Genomic DNA, 20,150 nt, shown 5'->3' with positions numbered 1-20,150 from the left:
CACACATGTGACACGGAGACACGTAGGCAGCACACACATGAGACATACACACACACACACATGTAGACGTATACACACACACGTATACATACACATAATGTATACACACACGTATATCACACACACAAGTGTATACACACACATGTATATACACACACACACACGTGTATACACACACACACACTATCCCCTGCACCACCACATCAGCACACCGCTATCCCATGCCCCCCCAGCACACTGGCATTCTCGGCTCCCCGCCATTCTCAGCCCCCATCAACACCATCAGCACCCACACAGTCGGCACCTTTGCACCTCCCCCATCGGCACACCCACATCCGCACCCCACATCAGCACCAACCCTCCAAATCACAGCACCGATACAATCACCATCAGTACAGCCACAGCAGCACTACCACCGCACATGGGCCGCGTTGACCACTCCTCACCCAAATGCCACACCCACACCACAAACATCCCGGGCAACGCCGGGGCCTCAGCTATTAGGTAATATAATGTTACTATTTAGCTCCCACAGCATGTCCTGCTCTTTTGTGTGTTAAAAATCATAATGATCTCTAGCTTCAGATTGGACCACGGTAACCGTTAGACAGCACTGGGCTCTGGGGAGAGCTCCATTTTTACCTCCCGGACACTTAATGTGTCTAACGCTTCTTCTCCTGAACGGAGCATCATATTGTTAAAATAAAAACGCGTAGGAAAGGGCAAGAGTAGAAGTGAAAATGAAGAGCTAAATACATGGTGATCAGCACCAACTGCTACATATTATTATTATGTTTACGATTTTTTTTTTAATTGAATCTTTTGAGTATTTTTAGAGCATTTTATAAACATTTCCACTGTAAACAAATACTTTTGAAGATTTTTTTTTTTACAATTCTTTATGCCATTTGTTTGGCTGATCAGACGGTTGGTCAGTCTTCAAAACAAGTGGTGAACCGTCTTTGTTCTGTCCATTGTTTATATCGTAATTCTGAAGTCAAGCAGATAAACAGAAGTGGCAGAGTTGCGTACATTCCTCAGACCTGAAGAAATAGGGAAATAAAGTGTAATTGGCTGCAAACAAGCACAATTGTCATTTTAAGGCTAATTGAATCTTTTAGGGAAGCAGATCACACAAATACTTGGATTAAACTGTTGGCTTGCTACGTCAGACTGCCCCTTTAAACTCCAATTATCGAGGAAATAAATGTACTCCGCAACCCCCGTCAGCGCTCGAGATCACAAAGTAGAGATGTGTAAAACGGTCTCAAAAGGCCGCAAAACCAGGCGAAATTTGCATTCCTGGCCCATCTGGCAACGGTGGGATTAATATGCGTGCATGGAAAAGCGGCCAGCTGAAAATCCGGGGTGGGGGGAATACCTCCAGAGGCAGCATCTCCTTCCCAAACATCTCTTCTTCCTCTGTGTAACCACCACACACAATGCTGTGAGCAGGATGAGTATCCTCGATACAGATGCAGCCAGACTCATTGTCTCCGGAGCAGCGGCTTCTGGAGACAGTGCCGACCGCGACATCACTGCCCGAGGAGGGGATCCGTGCTTCCAAATCAGGATCCACCCCCCCTCACCGCAGCGTTAGTTGTTGGTTGCCGGGGCAGCTGCCGTTGCGTTTACCCGGTGCGGAGACAATCAGTCTGGCAGCATATGTATAGTGATGCTTATGTATTTATCTCAGTTTAGGTGTTAATCTTTCCGTTGCAATACTGGGGGGAAATCACCACTAGCATACAGTAGTCATCCAACTAAAATCAACGGGATAAGTACAGTACATTATTTATTTGGGCCTTCACTGCCCAGTAGAGACACGAATCTGAAATTGGCCCTGTTTTAGTCGTGGGGAAAAAAGCGGCGCAATAAATAAGCGAAATTCTCTAAAATCGCTACATTCGCTTAATGCTGCGGCTACAAATATAAAAATAAACATACCAACCTTCTTATCTCCCTGTACCCCACGTTTCCACTCACCCTTCCGTATGGATTGTATGCTTCGTGGGGCAGGGCTGTCCTTACCTGCTGTAACAATGTATGTTAATGTTTGTGATCGTTTTTTTTTTTTCCTTCCTCCGTCCTCCATATTGTACTGCGCTATGGAAAATGTTGGCGCGTTATAAGTTAATGATAGGCTGAGGCTATATATAGGGCGCCCACCATGTTTCCCTCACTGTCCGAAGATATATCGGCGAAAGCTGGCAATATTGTAAAATGTCAGTTTAATTTCTTGACATTTTTAGAAACTTGAAAAAAACATCTTGCAAAGGAATCGAATATGGGGGGGGGGGGGCTTTACATTTTGTGAACGCATATCTCCACTGATAACACAATGATGGGGCATTTTAGGCTTCATGTCATGCGGTTCAAATGCTGACAGCATCATTCATATCTAGCTCTCTGCGGCCTCTTGAACATTCACTTTCTACACCCACATGCAGGAGATGTTCCAAGAAAATTCTCTCTCTGAAGTTTGTACAAAATAAACATTTAGCTGTGTTTTCGGCAAATTGCAACCCACAGCAGTTCCTCTTCTGTCAAGTTGAGAAATCTCCTCTCTCTCTCTCTCTCTCTCTCTCTCTCTCTCTCTCTCTCTCTCTCTCTCTCTCTCTCTCTCCCTCTCTCCTTTTTCACGGTGTATCTGTCTTTACGTTGAACTGAATGTCCCATCCTATGTAGGGCCAAATTGAACTAATGACATTACTATATTTAATACGTTCAAACTAGGTGGATAATTAGAAGTATTTTTCAAAGGTGTTTTTTCTTCGGGCAATGTTTGTAAAGGTTGAAGTGTACGGTAGGTGCTCGCCCCCCCGTCTTTGTAGTTGGTGATTTGACATGAAGGGGTGGTGCAGAAATCTGATTCATTTCTTATTTACGGGGAATAAATCAAATTGACAATCGCCACCCTCACTGCAGTGGCTTCATGTTAGGAGACCGCGCTGGAAAATGGCCTCCCAGTTTTTCACGCATATTTCAACCTGTTCGTTTAAAATGAATCTGTGTGGGAGCGCGCCTTTAATCTGTGCGGGAGCGCGCCTTTAACCTGTGTAGGAGCGCGCCTTTAATCTGTGCAGGAGCGCGCCTTTAACCTGTGTAGGAGCACGCCTTTAACCTGTGTAGGAGCGCGCCTTTAATCTGTGTGGGAGCGCGCCTTTAATCTGTGCAGGAGCGCGCCTTTAATCTGTGTAGGAGCGCGCCTTTAACCTGTGTAGGAGCGCGCCTTTAATCTGTGTGGGAGCGCGCCTTTAACCTGTGTAGGAGCGCGCCTTTAATCTGTGTGGGAGCGCGCCTTTAACCTGTGTGGGAGCGCGCCTTTAACCTGTGTAGGAGCGCGCCTTTAATCTGTGTGGGAGCGCGCCTTTAACCTGTGTAGGAGCGCGCCTTTAACCTGTGTAGGAGCGCGCCTTTAATCTGTGTAGGAGCGCGCCTTTAATCTGTGTAGGAGCGCGCCTTTAACCTGTGTGGGAGCGCGCCTTTAATCTGTGTGGGAGCGCGCCTTTAACCTGTGTAGGAGCGCGCCTTTAATCTGTGTGGGAGCGCGCCTTTAACCTGTGTAGGAGCGCGCCTTTAATCTGTGTAGCAGCGCGCCTTTAATCTGTGCAGGAGCGCGCCTTTAATCTGTGTAGGAGCGCACCTTTAACCTGTGTGGGAGCGCGCCTTTAACCTGTGTAGGAGCGCGCCTTTAATCTGTGTGGGAGCGCGCCTTTAACCTGTGTAGGAGCGCGCCTTTAATCTGTGTGGGAGCACGCCTTTAACCTGTGTAGGAGCGCGCCTTTAATCTGTGTAGCAGCGCGCCTTTAACCTGTGTAGGAGCGCGCCTTTAACCTGTGTAGGAGCGCGCCTTTAACCTGTGTAGGAGCGCGCCTTTAATCTGTGCAGGAGCGCGCCTTTAATCTGTGTAGGAGCGCGCCTTTAATCTGTGCGGGAGCGCGCCTTTAACCTGTGTAGGAGCGCGCCTTTAATCTGTGTGGGAGCGCGCCTTTAACCTGTGTAGGAGCGCGCCTTTAACCTGTGTAGGAGTGCGCCTTTAATCTGTGCAGGAGCGCGCCTTTAATCTGTGTAGGAGCGCGCCTTTAACCTGTGTAGGAGCGCGCCTTTAACCTGTGTAGGAGCGCGCCTTTAACCTGTGTAGGAGCACGCCTTTAATCTGTGTAGGAGCGCGCCTTTAACCTGTGTAGGAGCGCGCCTTTAACCTGTGTAGGAGCGCGCCTTTAACCTGTGTAGCAGCGCGCCTTTAATCTGTGCAGGAGCGCGCCTTTAACCTGTGTAGGAGCGCGCCTTTAATCTGTGCGGGAGCGCGCCTTTAATCTGTGCGGGAGCGCGCCTTTAACCTGTGCAGGAGCGCGCCTTTAATCTGTGCGGGAGCGCGCCTTTAATCTGTGTAGGAGCGCGCCTTTAATCTGTGCGGGAGCGCGCCTTTAATCTGTGTAGGAGCGCGCCTTTAATCTGTGCGGGAGCGCGCCTTTAATCTGTGTAGCAGCGCGCCTTTAATCTGTGCAGGAGCGCGCCTTTAATCTGTGCAGGAGCGCGCCTTTAATCTGTGTAGGAGTGCGCCTTTAATCTGTGTGGGAGCGCGCCTTTAATCTGTGTAGCAGCGCGCCTTTAATCTGTGTAGCAGCGCGCCTTTAATCTGTGTAGCAGCGCGCCTTTAATCTGTGTGGGAGCGCGCCTTTAATCTGTGTAGCAGCGCGCCTTTAATCTGTGTGGGAGCGCGCCTTTAATCTGTGCGGGAGCGCGCCTTTAATCTGTGCGGGAGCGCGCCTTTAACCTGTGTAGCAGCGCGCCTTTAATCTGTGCAGGAGCGCGCCTTTAATCTGTGCAGGAGCGCGCCTTTAATCTGTGCAGGAGCGCGCCTTTAACCTGTGTAGCAGCGCGCCTTTAACCTGTGTAGCAGCGCGCCTTTAATCTGTGCAGGAGCGCGCCTTTAATCTGTGCAGGAGCGCGCCTTTAACCTGTGTAGCAGCGCGCCTTTAATCTGTGCAGGAGCGCGCCTTTAACCTGTGTAGCAGCGCGCCTTTAATCTGTGCAGGAGCGCGCCTTTAACCTGTGTAGCAGCGCGCCTTTAATCTGTGTAGCAGCGCGCCTTTAACCTGTGTAGCAGCGCGCCTTTAATCTGTGTGGGAGCGCGCCTTTAACCTGTGTAGCAGCGCGCCTTTAATCTGTGCAGGAGCGCACCTTTAACCTGTGTAGCAGCGCGCCTTTAATCTGTGCAGGAGCGCGCCTTTAATCTGTGTGGGAGCGCGCCTTTAACCTGTGTAGCAGCGCGCCTTTAATCTGTGCAGGAGCGCGCCTTTAATCTGTGTAGGAGCGCGCCTTTAATCTGTGTAGCAGCGCGCCTTTAATCTGTGCAGGAGCACGCCTTTAACCTGTGTAGCAGCGCGCCTTTAATCTGTGCAGGAGCGCGCCTTTAACCTGTGTAGCAGCGCGCCTTTAATCTGTGCGGGAGCGCGCCTTTAATCTGTGTAGGAGCGCGCCATTAACCTGTGTAGGAGCGCGCCTTTAATCTGTGCAGGAGCGCGCCTTTAACCTGTGTAGGAGCGCGCCTTTAATCTGTGTAGGAGCGCGCCTTTAACCTGTGTAGCAGCGCGCCTTTAACCTGTGCAGGAGCGCGCCTTTAACCTGTGTAGCAGCGCGCCTTTAACCTGTGTAGCAGCGCGCCTTTAATCTGTGCGGGAGCGCGCCTTTAATCTGTGTAGGAGCGCGCCTTTAACCTGTGTAGGAGCGCGCCTTTAATCTGTGCAGGAGCGTGCCTTTAACCTGTGTAGCAGCGCGCCTTTAACCTGTGTAGGAGCACGCCTTTAACCTGTGCAGGAGCGCGCCTTTAACCTGTGTAGGAGCGCGCCTTTAATCTGTGTAGGAGCGCGCCTTTAATCTGTGTAGGAGCGCGCCTTTAACCTGTGTAGGAGCGCGCCTTTAACCTGTGCAGGAGCGCGCCTTTAACCTGTGTAGGAGCGCGCCTTTAACCTGTGCAGGAGCGCGCCTTTACCCTGTGTAGGAGCGCGCCTTTAATCTGTGTAGCAGCGAGCCTTTAATCTGTGCAGGAGCGCGCCTTTAATCTGTGTAGGAGCGCGCCTTTAATCTGTGTGGGAGCGCGCCTTTAATCTGTGTGGGAGCGCGCCTTTAATCTGCAGGAGCGCGCCTTTAATCTGTGCAGGAGTGCGCCTTTAATCTGTGTAGGAGCGCGCCTTTAATCTGTGCAGGAGCGCGCCTTTAATCTGTGCAGGAGCGCGCCTTTAATCTGTGTAGGAGCGCGCCTTTAACCTGTGTAGCAGCGAGCCTTTAACCTGTGCAGGAGCGCGCCTTTAATCTGTGCAGGAGCGCGCCTTTAATCTGTGCAGGAGCGCGCCTTTAATCTGTGTAGGAGCGCGCCTTTAATCTGTGCAGGAGCGCGCCTTTAATCTGTGCAGGAGCGCGCCTTTAATCTGTGCAGGAGCGCGCCTTTAACCTGTGTAGCAGCGCGCCTTTAATCTGTGCAGGAGCGCGCCTTTAATCTGTGCAGGAGCGCGCCTTTAATCTGTGCAGGAGCGCGCCTTTAATCTGTGTAGGAGCGCGCCTTTAACCTGTGTAGCAGCGAGCCTTTAACCTGTGCAGGAGCGCGCCTTTAATCTGTGCAGGAGCGCGCCTTTAATCTGTGCGGGAGCGCGCCTTTAATCTGTGTAGGAGCGCGCCTTTAATCTGTGCAGGAGCGCGCCTTTAATATGTGCAGGAGCGCGCCTTTAATCTGTGCGGGAGCGCGCCTTTAATCTGTGTAGGAGCGCGCCTTTAATCTGTGTAGGAGCGCGCCTTTAATCTGTGTAGGAGCGCGCCTTTAATCTGTGCGGGAGCGCGCCTTTAATCTGTGCAGGAGCGCGCCTTTAATCTGTGTTTGAATAGCACCATAACCTCTAGGGCAAGGGCGGCCAACTCCAGTCCTCAAGGGCCACCAACAGGTCAGGTTTTCAGGAGATCCCTGCTTCAGCACAGGTGGCTCAATCAACGACTGCACCACCTGTGCTGAAGCAGGAATATCCTGAAAACCTGACCGGTGGCCCTTGAGGTCTGGAGTTGGCCACCCCTTGACTAGGGGTTTAAGCAGCACACCCCTCCCCCACTGTTTTTTGTTTTCTTCCATACACTTTTGAGTTGAACCCCACTATTTTCAGCTCCATGAACACATTAGTTGCAGCTGCTTTCCCATTTGGGAAATAGTCGCCAAGTTGCCCTCGGCAGCCATCTTTGAATATCCAGGATTAGCACTGGCAACTTCAACGGTAAATGTCTCAGAAACCAGGATGGGGGAGAGATTCCCAGAGGAAAAAATAGAGAGGTTCAGCTCGAGGACACCCCGAGCTGGGGGACGAAGGGCTTAAATTGCCTGAAACGTTGTGCAATAAAAATGCAACACAGATACTGAAGGTCTGAGGCTCTTTATTTTTTGTGCGGCGGATATATATATATATGTGTATACTGTATGTGTGTATATATATATATATATATATATATATATATATATATATATATATATATATATATATATATATATATATATATATATATAATGTGTATATATATATATGTGTATGTGTATGTATATATACATACATAAACTCACACTCACCACCCCCCACCCCCCAATACATATATCCTGGATAGGGTTGTGTGTGTATATGTATGTATGTATGTATAATATATATATATATATAAACACACACACACACACACACACCCCTATCCAGGATATATGTATTGGGGGTGGTGAGTGTGAGTTTATGTATGTATGTATACATACACACATTATATATATATATATATATATATATATATATATATATATATATATATATATATATATATATATATATATGTGTGTGTATATATATGTATATATTAACACATACATAGTCACACTCCCCCCCCCCCCCTCCCCCATACATATATCCTGGGTAGTGTGAATGCATTAATATTAACTTGAACTCTCACTGATTAGACACTTCAGAATCATATCCAGAGCCAGCGCTCTGTCATTATCTAATTACCGTTTTGTAAGTAATTGGGCACATGCATGCTGTTAATCATTGCATGAATAATTAGAGCTCGTTTCGATTTTCTTTTTTTCCCCTGTAGAAAACACTTCATGAAAATTGCCGGTTTCGTTGCCAAGGGAGATTTCGTTTATTTATTTATTTTTATGCTCCTTTACTGTCAGAGAGGTGGACAGCACGTTGAAAATTGTCTTGTATATCTTTATTTATATAGCGCCATTAATGTACATAGCGCTTCACAGCAGTAATACACGTGGTAATTAAATAAATAACAGATAATATAAATAACAGGTCATGGGAATAAGTGCATCTGACATAAAAGTAACATTAAGGAAGAGGAGCCCCCTGCCCCGAGGAGCTTACAGTCTAAGGTAGGTAGGGGAACGTACAGGGACAGTAGGAGGGAATTCTGGTAAGTGCGTCTGCAGGGGGCCAAGCTTTATGTATCATGTGTTCAGTATATTCCACAGTACTATTCATATGCTTCTTTAAGCAAGTGTGTCTTAAGGTGGGTCTTAAAGGTGGATAGAGAGGGTGCTAGTCGGGTATTGAGGGAAAGGGCATTCCAGAGGTGCGGGGCAGTAAGTGAGAAAGGTTTAAGGCGGGAGAGGGCTTTAGATACAAAGGGGGTAGAAAGAAGACATCCTTGAGAGGAACGCAAGAGTCGGGGTGGTGCATAACGAGAAATTAGGGCTGAGATGTAAGGAGGGGCAGAAGAGTGTAAAGCTTTAAAAGTGTGGAGGAGAATTGAGTGTGAGATGCGGGATTTGATCGGAAGCCAGGCGAGGGATTTCAGGAGGGGAGACGCGGAGACAGATCTAGGAAAGAGTAGAGTGATTCTGGCAGCAGCGTTTAGGATAGATTGTAGGGGAGGCAGGAAGGCCAGACAGCAGGAGGTTACAGTAATTAAGACGGGAGAGAATGAGGGCCCGAGTCAGAGTTTTAGCTGTCGAGCTACAGAGAAACGGGCGTATCTCAGTCATATTGCAGAGGAAAAAGCGATAGGTTTTAGAAACGTTCTGAATGTGAGAGGAGAATGTGAGAGATGCGTCGAGTGTGACCCCTAAGCAGCGTGTTTGGGCTACTGGGTGAATGATCGTACTTCCAACAGTAATGTGGAAGGAGGTAGTAGGGCCAGGTTTGGGAGGAAGTATGAGGAGCTCTGTTTTTGCCATGTTGAGTTTAAGCCGGCGGAGGGCCATCCAGGATGATATAGCAGAGAGACATTCAGAAACTTTGGTTTGTACAGCAGGTAGGTCTGGTGTTGAAAAGTAAATTTGTGTGACATCAGCATAGAGGTGATATTTAAACCCAAGAGATGTTATTAGGTCCCCTAGAGAGAGTGTGTTCAGAGAAAAGAGAAGAGGTCCCAGGACAGAGCCCTGGGGTACCCCCACAGAGAGATCAATAGAGCAGGAGGAGGTGTTAGCAGAAGAGACATTGAAAAGAGTTATCAATGTTACAGAAGGATTTTCCAGTTGTGAAATAGACTGGGAATATACTTCTTGACTTAACTCATTCAGTGTCCCAACTGTACCCTGCACACCAAGAGGCCGACACAAAAATGGCCCTTTGACTGGGCTGGCCAACTCCAGTCCTCAAGGGTCAGGTTTAAGGATATCCCTGCTTCAGCACAGGTGGCTCAATCAGTGGCTCAGTCAACGAGTGAGCCACAGATTAAGCCACCTGTGCTGAAGCAGGGATATCCTTAAAACCTGACATGTTGGTGGCCCTTGAGTGGAGTTGGCCTTTCCTGCCCTATGACGTATGATGTACGTCATGCATTACATCTTTGTCTTCTAAGTGAATGTATATCTTTATTTGCATAGCGCCATCCATGTACAAGGCGCTTCACAGCAGTAATACATAGGACAAAATAATAGGAGACATAGTGAATAAGCACTACAGACGTAAAAGTACACATTAGGAAAAGGAGTCCCTGACCTGAAGAGCTTACAGTCCAACTGGATTTTACAAGGGAGCATTGAATGCGATCGGAACAGAAGTTGTGTGTTCTCAACTTCTGTTCATGTTTTGGGGAGGCGAGGCCCGCTCGGGACCATGTGGTCCCTGCTCGCAACCATGGGGTCCCTCCACCAAGCGATGAAAAGGTTGAGTGTTGGAAGACTGGGGGACCTCAGATGTTTGCCGGTTCTCCACTACTGAAAGGGTTAAAGTGGCAGTTCCAGGCAGGTAAAAAAATAATAGAACATAACATTGAAGTTCTCTTCAAGATATACAACCTCATTCTTATTTTTTTTTTTTTAAATTTTCAATCGTCATTTGAAAGGCTAAAATACCGTAAGCATTGATCACTCAAGCTTTATCCTATTAAAGATAACAACCATCTGAATTTCAGTTAACAGTCTCTGACTTGGGAGACGCATAACGCTGGATTGCAACATCATAAACATTTAAAGGAAAATAGCTCATTAAAAAGCACAAAGTCTACTAAATAGCTGTAATTACAAAAAAAATTATACATACCCAGGACAGCACCTTCTAAGGATGCATACCGTACAATCACCTCTTAGTTTAGAGACAAATACAAATTAAATTGGCCTTGGGTTAGACATTTGGAAACCCTTAAAAGGATAAATTAATCAAACGAATATGTTGCAGGTTCCTATACTTTTTAATGGAACCAATTTCAAACTTCAGCATTAATTAATTTTAGCATATAGAGCTTTTGAAAACGGACAGGTTTCTTCTTCTTGTAGCAGCAAAGAGAGGAGTCCTACTGCATCTTCCCAAGTGAGCGACTATGTGTAGAAATGCCCTGTCTAATGTCCAACGGTGTCTTGTTCTAGTCTGGGTTTCTTGTCCTCTGGAATATGCTGATCGTGATTATTGGTACTCTATGTTCGATGTAACCCCTCGACTTTTAGCTCTCAGACTTACAACTACCACTGAGTCTGGGGCCTGAGTCCCCTGTTACTTACTGGGCCACACGTGGCCTACTGTCAGACGGCAGGAATAATACAAACACAGTATGGGTAATTCACTTTGTTTACTAGACACTTTAACATAAAATTGAAGCGCTATGTACATTTATGGCGCTATATAAATAAAAGACATACATACATAAACTCAGCAGAGGACCACTACACACTGTACAAACATACCACACAATCAACAAACAGCACTGCGTGGGTCAGAGTCAGTGTCAGTGGTGTAGTAGCAACCCAATCCTGGGTATGTTGGCTTATGATGGTCCCGGCACACCGTCAGAGCTTGTGTTCTTCAAAAAGGGTCTTCAGTACCACTGTGTCTTTATAGCCGATGAGGGTCCCCTCCAGCGGGCGGGATCTCTTTTCCACTCTTCTCCATTCTCCGCTCCGGTCACCACTTGCACACGTGCACTCTCTCTCTCAAGACCTCGAACGAACCTGCTGTACTCAGGTCCATGCAGATCTAATCCAACATGGCGGCCTTGCCTTTTCGTAGGGCTCCTCTCCCACACAGTCCCTCCTATTCCGCAGCTGCTATTATTGCCTTCAATCATGTCCATCACTGTCACGCTGGAGATGAACCTACCAAGGGGGGGCAGTGTGACACACACAGGAGGTGACATTGACAGTCTCTCATCTTTATCTCATCCATATTACAGTTTACAATATAGCTACACTTCTCTAGGACCAGTGCAGCCACTAGAACCTTGACCTGAGATTTAGTAGGAAAAGGACAGATGGTCAAAGATCCAGCTCTTTGGACTGTACAGGAAAAAATTAGATCAGCAATGTATTTCCGTATCTGCATTCATCTTCTATGAAAATATCATAGGTTGCCAGGTGACTTATCAAAAAACAGTGGACACAATGGTGAAAGGTGCAACACACTCGAGACGCACTCACACGCTCAAGACATGTACACGCTCGAGACACGCACACACACCTCTCTATCTCTCTGCTCCATGCCGTTTCCTCATCTCCTTGGCTTACCCCCAGGCTCCTGACATCTCCTCCTGATTGGCTGCTGCTGGGTAATGCAGCCAATCGGGTTGAAGGAAGCTGCCCAGCCCCCAAGCAGCAGCCCTGCTCTCTTTCTGCTCAGGAAATCCCGCTGCCTCCCAAGCCAGTCAGGTCAGTATGTCGAGAGAGGTAGCACCGGTATACACATACACGCACAGAGAGGTAATACCGGTATATACATATACACCCATAGAGATAATACCAGTATACACATACATGTCCAGTATTAACTCTCATTTTTTACTGGACAAAGTGTCCAAATACAGGATAGTCAGGTTCAACACAGGACACCTGGCAACCCTACTTGTGCCACAGCACCATTTAATAAATGTAGGCGTACAGTGTGTGTGTGACTCTTGGCTCCCTAACCCCATCAAAGGAGCCACCGAGCAAGCATTGCATTGTTGGCCCTAGAGCGTTGAGGAGGTTACAAAGAGTGCAAGAATCCAAAAGGGCCTATGGGTCTGTGCTTTCATCTTGCAACAAAATATATCACTAAATTCCATCACGTGAAAAAATGTAAAGTTTAACTACATAACGAGCAGAGTCGGCATGTACTAATTGCTCAGTCCAACGTGGGCTAGTCCTGAGGGTGACAGATTAAGCGATCCAAATAGACCCAAACCTTTTTTTTGTGTCTGTTACTTTGTGAAACTTTTGTTCCCCCCTTTCCCCCGCCCCCTCCCCCCCATGTTATTTGAAATGCTGCCGTTAGGTTATTGATAGAACTCCAGGAAATCTCTCTGGAGGTCGTGCGTTTCACCTTAAAAATGGGACGAGAGCCAGAGAATAATTTAGAACATTTTTTTTGTGTAGCGCTGATGGTGAAGGCAGGAGAATTTACATTGTATGTATTGTATGTATTTATATAGCGCCATAAATGTACATAGCGCTTCACAGTAGTAATACATATCATATATAAAACAAATAATATAAATAACAGATCATGGGAATAAGTGCTTCGGACATACTGTAAAAGTAACATTAAGGAAGGAGTCCCTGCTCCGAGGAGCTTACAATCTAATTGGTAGGTAGGGAGAACGTACAGAGACAGTAGGAGGGAGTACTAGTAAGTGCGTCTGCAGGGGGCCAAGCTTTATGTGTCATGTGTCCATGATTATCCAGTGTTACTCATATGCTTCTTTAAGCAGATGTGTCTTAAGGTGGGTCTTAAAGGTGGATAGAGAGGGGGCTAGTCGGGTATTGAGGGGAAGGGCATTCCAGAGGTGTGGGGCAGAAAGTGAGAAAGGTTTAAGGCGGGAGAGAGCTTTAGATACAAAGGGGGTAGAATGAAGACATCCTTGAGAAGAACGCAAGAGTCGTGATGGTGCATAGCGAGAAATTAGGGCTGAGATGTAAGGAGGGGCAGAAGAATGTAAAGCTTTAAAAGTGAGCAGGAGAATTGAGTGTGAGATACGTGATTTAACCGGAAGCCAGGAGAGGGATTTCAGGAGGGGAGATGCGGAGACAGATTTAGGAAAGAGTACAGTGATTCTGGCAGCAGCGTTTAGGACAGATTGTAGGGGAGACAGGTGAGAGGTAGGAAGGCCGGACAGCAGGAGGTTGCAGTAATCGAGACGTGAGAGAATGAGGGCCTGAGTCAGAGTTTTAGCAGTTGAGTAACAGAGGAAAGGGCATATCTTTGTGATATTGCGGAGGAATAAGCGACAAGTTTTAGAAACGTTTTGAATATGAGAGGAGAATGAGAGAGAGGAATCAAGTGTAACCCCTAGGCAGCATGCGTGGGCTACTGGGTGAATGATCGTATTTCCAATAGCAATGTGGAAGGAGGTAGTAGGGCCAGGTTTGGGAGGAAGTATAAGGAGCTCTGTTTTTGCCATGTTAAGTTTCAGTCGGCAGATGGCCATCCAGGATGATATTCCAGAGAGGCATTCAGAAACTTTGGTCTGTATAGCAGGTGTAAGGTCAGGGGTTGAAAGGTAAATTTGTGTGTCGTCAGCATAGAGGTGATATTTAAACCCAAAAGATGTGATTAGGTCACCTAGAGAGAGTGTGTAGAGGAAAAGAGAAGGGGTCCCAGGACAGAGCCCTGGGGTACCCCCACAGAGAGATCAATAGAGAAGGAGGCGGTGTTAGCAAAAGAGACACTGAAGGTACGATGGGAGAGGTAAGAGGAGATCCAGGATAAAGCTTTGTTCCGCATACCAAGAGTATGGAGAATGTGAAGGAGAAGAGGGTGGTCCACGGTGTCGAATGCTGCAGAGAGGTCGAGTAATGTGAGCAGAGTGTAATGACCTCTGTCTTTGGCAGCGTGGAGGTCGTCAGTTATTTTAGTGAGGGCTGTTTCAGTAGAGTGAGCAGTGCAGAAGCCAGATTGTAGAGGGTCTAGTACAGAATAGGTGTTGAGAAAGTGTAGCAATCGAGAGAATACAAGACGTTCAAGGAGTTTGGAGGCAAAAGGCAGGAGGGAGACAGGTCGATAGTTAGAAGGACAGGTAGGGTCAAGCTTGCTGTTTTTGAGTAATGGCATGAGTTGCATGCTTGAAGGATGAAGGAAAGGTACCAGAGTAGAGGGAAGAGTTAAAGATCTGTGTGAGCATAGGGATTATAGAAGGAGCAAGAGGTTTTAGGAGATGGGAGGGAATGGGATCAAGAGGGCAAGTGGTAGAGGGAGAAGAGGAGATCAGCAGTGATACATCCTCCTCCGAGATAGCAGAAAAAGAGTCAAGAAAGGCAGGAGGAGAGTTGGGAAGCATTGTGGGATGGGAGGAGGCAACAGATGGGATGTTCTGCCGTATGGACTCCACCTTTTCCTTAAAAAAGTCAGCAAAGTCCTGAGGTGAGATGGAGGAAGAAGAGGAGGCAGCTGAGGGTGGTCTGAGTAGAGAGTCAAAGACAGAAAAGAGACGGCGTGGGTTAGACTTGTGTGTTGATTAGTGATGAAAAGTAGGTTTGTTTAGCCTGAAAGAGGGCAGAGTTGAAACAGGATAGTATAAATTTGTAGTGAATGAAGTCTGCGAGCGTATGAGATTTCCTCCAGAGGCGTTCAGAGGAACAAGTGGAGGAACGCAGCATGAGTGTGTGGGAGTTTAGCCAGGGTCTGGGGTTAGAAGGGCGAGGACGGCAGAGAGAAAGCGGGGCATGAAGATCAAGAGAGGAAGATAAGGCAGAGTTGTAGTTCCTGACCAGGTTGTCAGGGTCTGAAGCAGAACTGAGAGAGGAGAGGGAGGAGCGTAAAGTGGAATCAAGAGCTGGTAGGTTAATAGAGCGCAGGTTTCTGCAAAAACGAGGGCGAGATGGAGATGGAGAGAAGCGAGAGAGAGAAAATGAGATGAGGTGATGGTCGGAGAGAGGAAAAGGGGAAATGGAGAAGTCGGAGAGAGAGAAGTTTTTAGTGAAAACCAGGTCTAGGTAGTGTCCATCCTTGTGGGTGCTGGCTGCAGTCCACTGTTGAAGGCCAAAAGAAGAGGTTAGAGAAAGAAAGCGGGAGGCCCAAGGGAGAGAGGGATCATCAATGTGGCAATTGAAGTCCCCAAGGAGAAGAACAGGGGAGTCTGAGGAGAGAAAGAAAGAGAGCCAGGATTCAAAGTGAGAGAGAAAGGCAGAAGGGGGATGAGTAGAGGTAGGTGGGCGATAGATGACCGTCACATGGACCGGGAGAGGAGAGAAGATCTGAACTGTGTGAACCTCAAAGGAATGAAAAGCAAGATACTTCATGAATCACAATCAAGGCAGATCAACCTTGCCAGCAGTAAAGATTTTGTTGGTGTAGGCTGTATTACCAACCTACCTCTAGGTTAGTAGTGCTCAACATCAGTTCTCAAGCCCACCCAACAGGTCATGGTTCTTAGGATATCTTTGCTTCAGCACAGGTGGCTCAGTCATTGAGCCACCTGTGCTGAATCAGGGACTGATTGAGCCACCTGTGCTGAAGCTGGGATATCCTGAAAACCTGACGTCTTGGGGGAGCCTTGAGGACTGGAGTTGAACACGCCCTGCTCTAGGCCCTCGTTACGTTCTGATCCAGTCCTGCTATTATGAACTAGATTGCACTGGGACAATAGTTAAAATGCCACTGCCTTTTATTTTTTGTTCACTCGAGACCTAGGTGCACATAGATCCGTTAAGCATTTTTTTTGTCATGGTTATTTTTATTACAGGATTGAAGCCGGGGGTCTCCTGGAGCTGAACATGCTGATTTCAGCTCCGGAGACCCCTTGCTTCCCAAGATACTTACACTGGCGACACACTTTATTCGAGCTCGGCTAGTCCCACGAATTCGGGTATACCCGGGTGTATTGAGGTTTGTGACTGTTTTCTGCCCGAGTGCATTGGGTTATTTTCCAGGCAGGGATTGAAGCATTTTATTCCCACTGGCTGCAATACTGCACAGTATATATATATATACTGCATTACAATTCATGAATTTATGCCATCTGGTAGACACGCGAAGCATTGCAGCCTATTAAATCCTAATCATTATCATTTAACAGATCAGCCGCCCGTCAGCCAGGCATGAACCCAGGCTGGGAAGGCAAACGCAACGGGGCTTGTCAGAGGTGAGGAGCGGCGCATTCCAGGTATCTGCCAGGTACATACTGGGTATTTGCTCGAATAAAGTGTGTCGGTGCAGTAACTCCGAAGGGGGTGCACGTATCCCTGCAGCCAGGGAAATGCGTACCTAACATAATGGTGGCATTTAAATGTCCCGCGGGCCAATAGGAAGCCGTGATATCATCCGGTGCGGCTTTCTATTGGCCCGCCTGACATTTAAACTCCACAGAGATACCGGCACCACTGGTGCTCTTGGCAAAGGCTCCGTTGGGAGCCGAAACATTGAGGAATAAAATCTCATCTTTGTCAATTGGAGTGGCTGCTTTTCTGTATCAGCTGCTGACACCTGTCTGAACCTATGAGAAGGGAAGGACACATTACTTGTGTAACGGAAAGGCAGGTCCTTTAGACACACAGCAAATAGGGTTGCCAGGCAGCTTCTCCAAAACTACTGGACACAATGGTGAAAGATTTGGCGTGCTCGAGACACACATGCACCTCTCCATGCTGTTTCCTCCTCCTTGGCCCCACCCCCAGGCTCCTGCTACCTCCTCCTGATTGGCTGCATTACCCAGCAGCAGCCAATCGGGATGGAGGAAGCTGCCCAGCCCCCTAGCAACAGCCCTGCTCTCTCCCTACTCAGGGAAATCCTGCAGCCCCCCCAAGCCGGTCAGGTCACTACGTTCAGAGAGATAATACCGTTATACACATACACGCCCAGAGAGGTCATACCGGTATACACATACACGCCCAGAGAGGTAATACCGGTATACACATACACGCCCAGAGAGATAATACCGGTATACACATACACGCCCAGAGAGGTAATACCGGTATACACATACACGCCCAGAGAGATAATACCGTTATACACATACACGCCCAGGGAGGTAATACCGGTATACACATACACGCCCAGAGAGGTAATACCGGTATACACATACATGCCCAGAGAGGTAATACCGGTATACACATACACGCCCAGAGAGGTAATACCGGTATACACATACACACCCAGAGAGGTAATACCGGTATACACATACACGCCCAGAGAGGTAATACCGGTATACACATACACACCCAGAGAGGTAATACCTGTATACACATACATGTCCAGAGAGGTAATACCGGTATACACATACACGCCCAGAGAGGTAATACCGGTATACACATACACGCCCAGAGAGATAATACCGGTATACACATACACGCCCAGAGAGGTAATACCAGTATACACATACACGCCCAGAGAGATAATACCGTTATACACATACACGCCCAGGGAGGTAATACAGGTATACAAATACACGCCCAGAGAGGTAATACCGGTATACACATACACGCCTAGAGAGGTAATACCGGTATACACATACACGCCCAGAGAGGTAATACCGGTATACACATACACGCCCAGAGAGGTAATACCGGTATACACATACACACCCAGAGAGGTAATACCGGTATACACATACACGCCCAGAGAGGTAATACCGGTATACACATACACACCCAGAGAGGTAATACCTGTATACACATACATGTCCAGAGAGGTAATACCGGTATACACATACACGCCCAGAGAGGTAATACCGGTATACACATACACGCCCAGAGAGGTAATACCGGTATACACATACACACCCAGAGAGGTAATACCTGTATACACATACATGTCCAGAGAGGTAATATCGGTATACACATACATTTTCAGTATTACCTTTAATTTATTACTGGACAAAGAGTCCAAATACAGAACAGTCCGGTTCAATATTGGACACCTGGTAACCCTAGCAATAACATTACACAAAAAGGGGGAGGAGCTAAATGGAATCCAACACACATCCGGTTCCAGGTTACCATGAGTTCAAAGTTTTAAATAAATGTGCACCTCACCTTACCCAAGTTATGCTGAAAAAGCTGTGTAATGCGGCAGGCATAAAGTTATAGGGGATCCATGTTAAAACGTATAAGAAGCAAAAGGTGACACACTTTGAGTGCTCATTTGCATGTCATTACCCAGAATCCCTGGCTGCAGCGGAAACACTGTATGGCAAGATATAATGGGGGGAAAGGCAGGTTTGCAGACCTGTCTGAGACATGTGAATGTGCTCACAAGGTATTAAAAAATGCTTGCTTACATTTTAATTGCCACTTTATGGGGGACAGTGTTTTATGGTCCCCTCTTGATTGCTACATGCGCAGGTCTATTTCTGTGCGTATATACGCTGTCTATATTTATTTATTTTAAAATTAGAAATAGAATACATTTGGATGGCTCCTATTGTCTGTTAAATCTTTGCTAATCTCTCCCACTTGTTATTGACTTTTTATTTCTTTTGCTCGCTCCTTTGTTGCCGGGGTAACAAGAAGTCATGTTGTTATAAGAGTTTACACATTTTGTTTTCCACAAAAGAGCACATAAAAGGAGCTACGCATTCCATTTCCACTGCATTCACATGCTGGCAGTTCTCTTCCTTCCATTGCCCGTGATAGAATCCTGATGCTTCTCTCCCATGATCACTCATTCTGTGCAGCTGGAGGAATTAGTGATGGCCTTTCTAACCAGGCCCATATGGTCTCCTGGTTATTTTCTTTGCCCTTAACAGTTCTCAGAGCAGTGGAATGAAATGTTTCGCTTGACTGACTAACATTTCGTTGCGTGGGATGGGTAGCTCTCAAGTCGCATCTCGGCAGTCCAGTTCCTAGCTAACCTTTTCGGTAAAAAGGGAATAATAGATGGGCTACAGCAGAATATCAAGTGCAGAAGCGTAATAGTTATTGTTATTTGAGCAATCCGACATGGCTCGTGTTTCTCTGCAGTCGGAGGCTTTAAAGCATCCGCTTGGCTACAAAAGTAGGTAGTCTTGGAAGAGTGGGAGTACTCTTTAAAAAGTGTTGGACCCACCAGACTTTACTGACCGAGCTGCACAAGCCATGGATCCTGAAGAACAAGGCGAGACTTGTGTGTTGTTGTAAAGCTTATGTGCAAATTAAATATATGAAAAACTTTTTCTTTAGGTCATTAGAATCTCTCTCTCTAATCTGCAAGTAGTGTAAGAGTCCCTGATGGTAACCTAGACCAAGGGACTTTGGTCTAGATTTATTCAATTATGCTTTACAGTAAAGCACCTAACAGCCCATTTAACCAAAGGTGACCCTTTGGGGTCTGGTTCAATATACATCTGATTCAATATACCCCTTGACTTGAATGGCAACTTTTGGCCGACCGCATTGTGATTGGCTGCTTCAAAGTATATTAAATCAGCCAAAACCACACAAAAAAGTAAAGGTGTATATTGCACACTAGATCAGTGCTTCTGAGAGCACCCCTTAGGGGTTCCACGGCCGCCAGGGAGGGGCGAGCAGGGACAACTCTCCCAGCTCTCCCAGGCCCAGCGGAGCGGCGGCACCCCCAGCTCAGCATCAGCCGCCCGGTCACTGCAATCCTTCCTCTCCCTCCTGTCGGCGTCGGAAGTCGCGTTGTACTTCCGACTGACAGGAAGAGGGATCTTCGGATTGGCACAGCACTGCACCCCAAGGTAAGAGCGCGTATGTGTAAAATCATGTGTGTGTAGAGGGGAGTGTGTGTGTGTGGCTAAGGGAGTGAGTTTGTGTGTGTGTGAGAGAGAGG

The 20,150-nt window shown here is 47.2% G+C and overlaps 1 protein-coding gene across 1 annotated transcript in view; it reads left to right on the top strand.

Annotated features, from left to right (window-relative positions):
* Window positions 1–20,150, top strand: part of CEP112 (centrosomal protein 112) — a 287,868-nt gene that overhangs the window by 171,924 nt on the left and 95,794 nt on the right. The window contains exons 10-11 of the mRNA XM_075579533.1: window positions 13,242–13,253; window positions 14,175–14,186. Coding sequence (XP_075435648.1) covers window positions 13,242–13,253; window positions 14,175–14,186 — 24 coding nt within the window. The remainder of the gene's footprint in view (window positions 1–13,241; window positions 13,254–14,174; window positions 14,187–20,150) is intronic.

Source organism: Ascaphus truei, chromosome 22, assembly GCF_040206685.1.
Source record: "Ascaphus truei isolate aAscTru1 chromosome 22, aAscTru1.hap1, whole genome shotgun sequence".
NCBI lineage: Eukaryota > Metazoa > Chordata > Amphibia > Anura > Ascaphidae > Ascaphus > Ascaphus truei.
The sequence above is the reverse complement of the archived record's forward strand: the minus strand, read 5'-3'. Positions and strand labels throughout refer to the sequence as shown.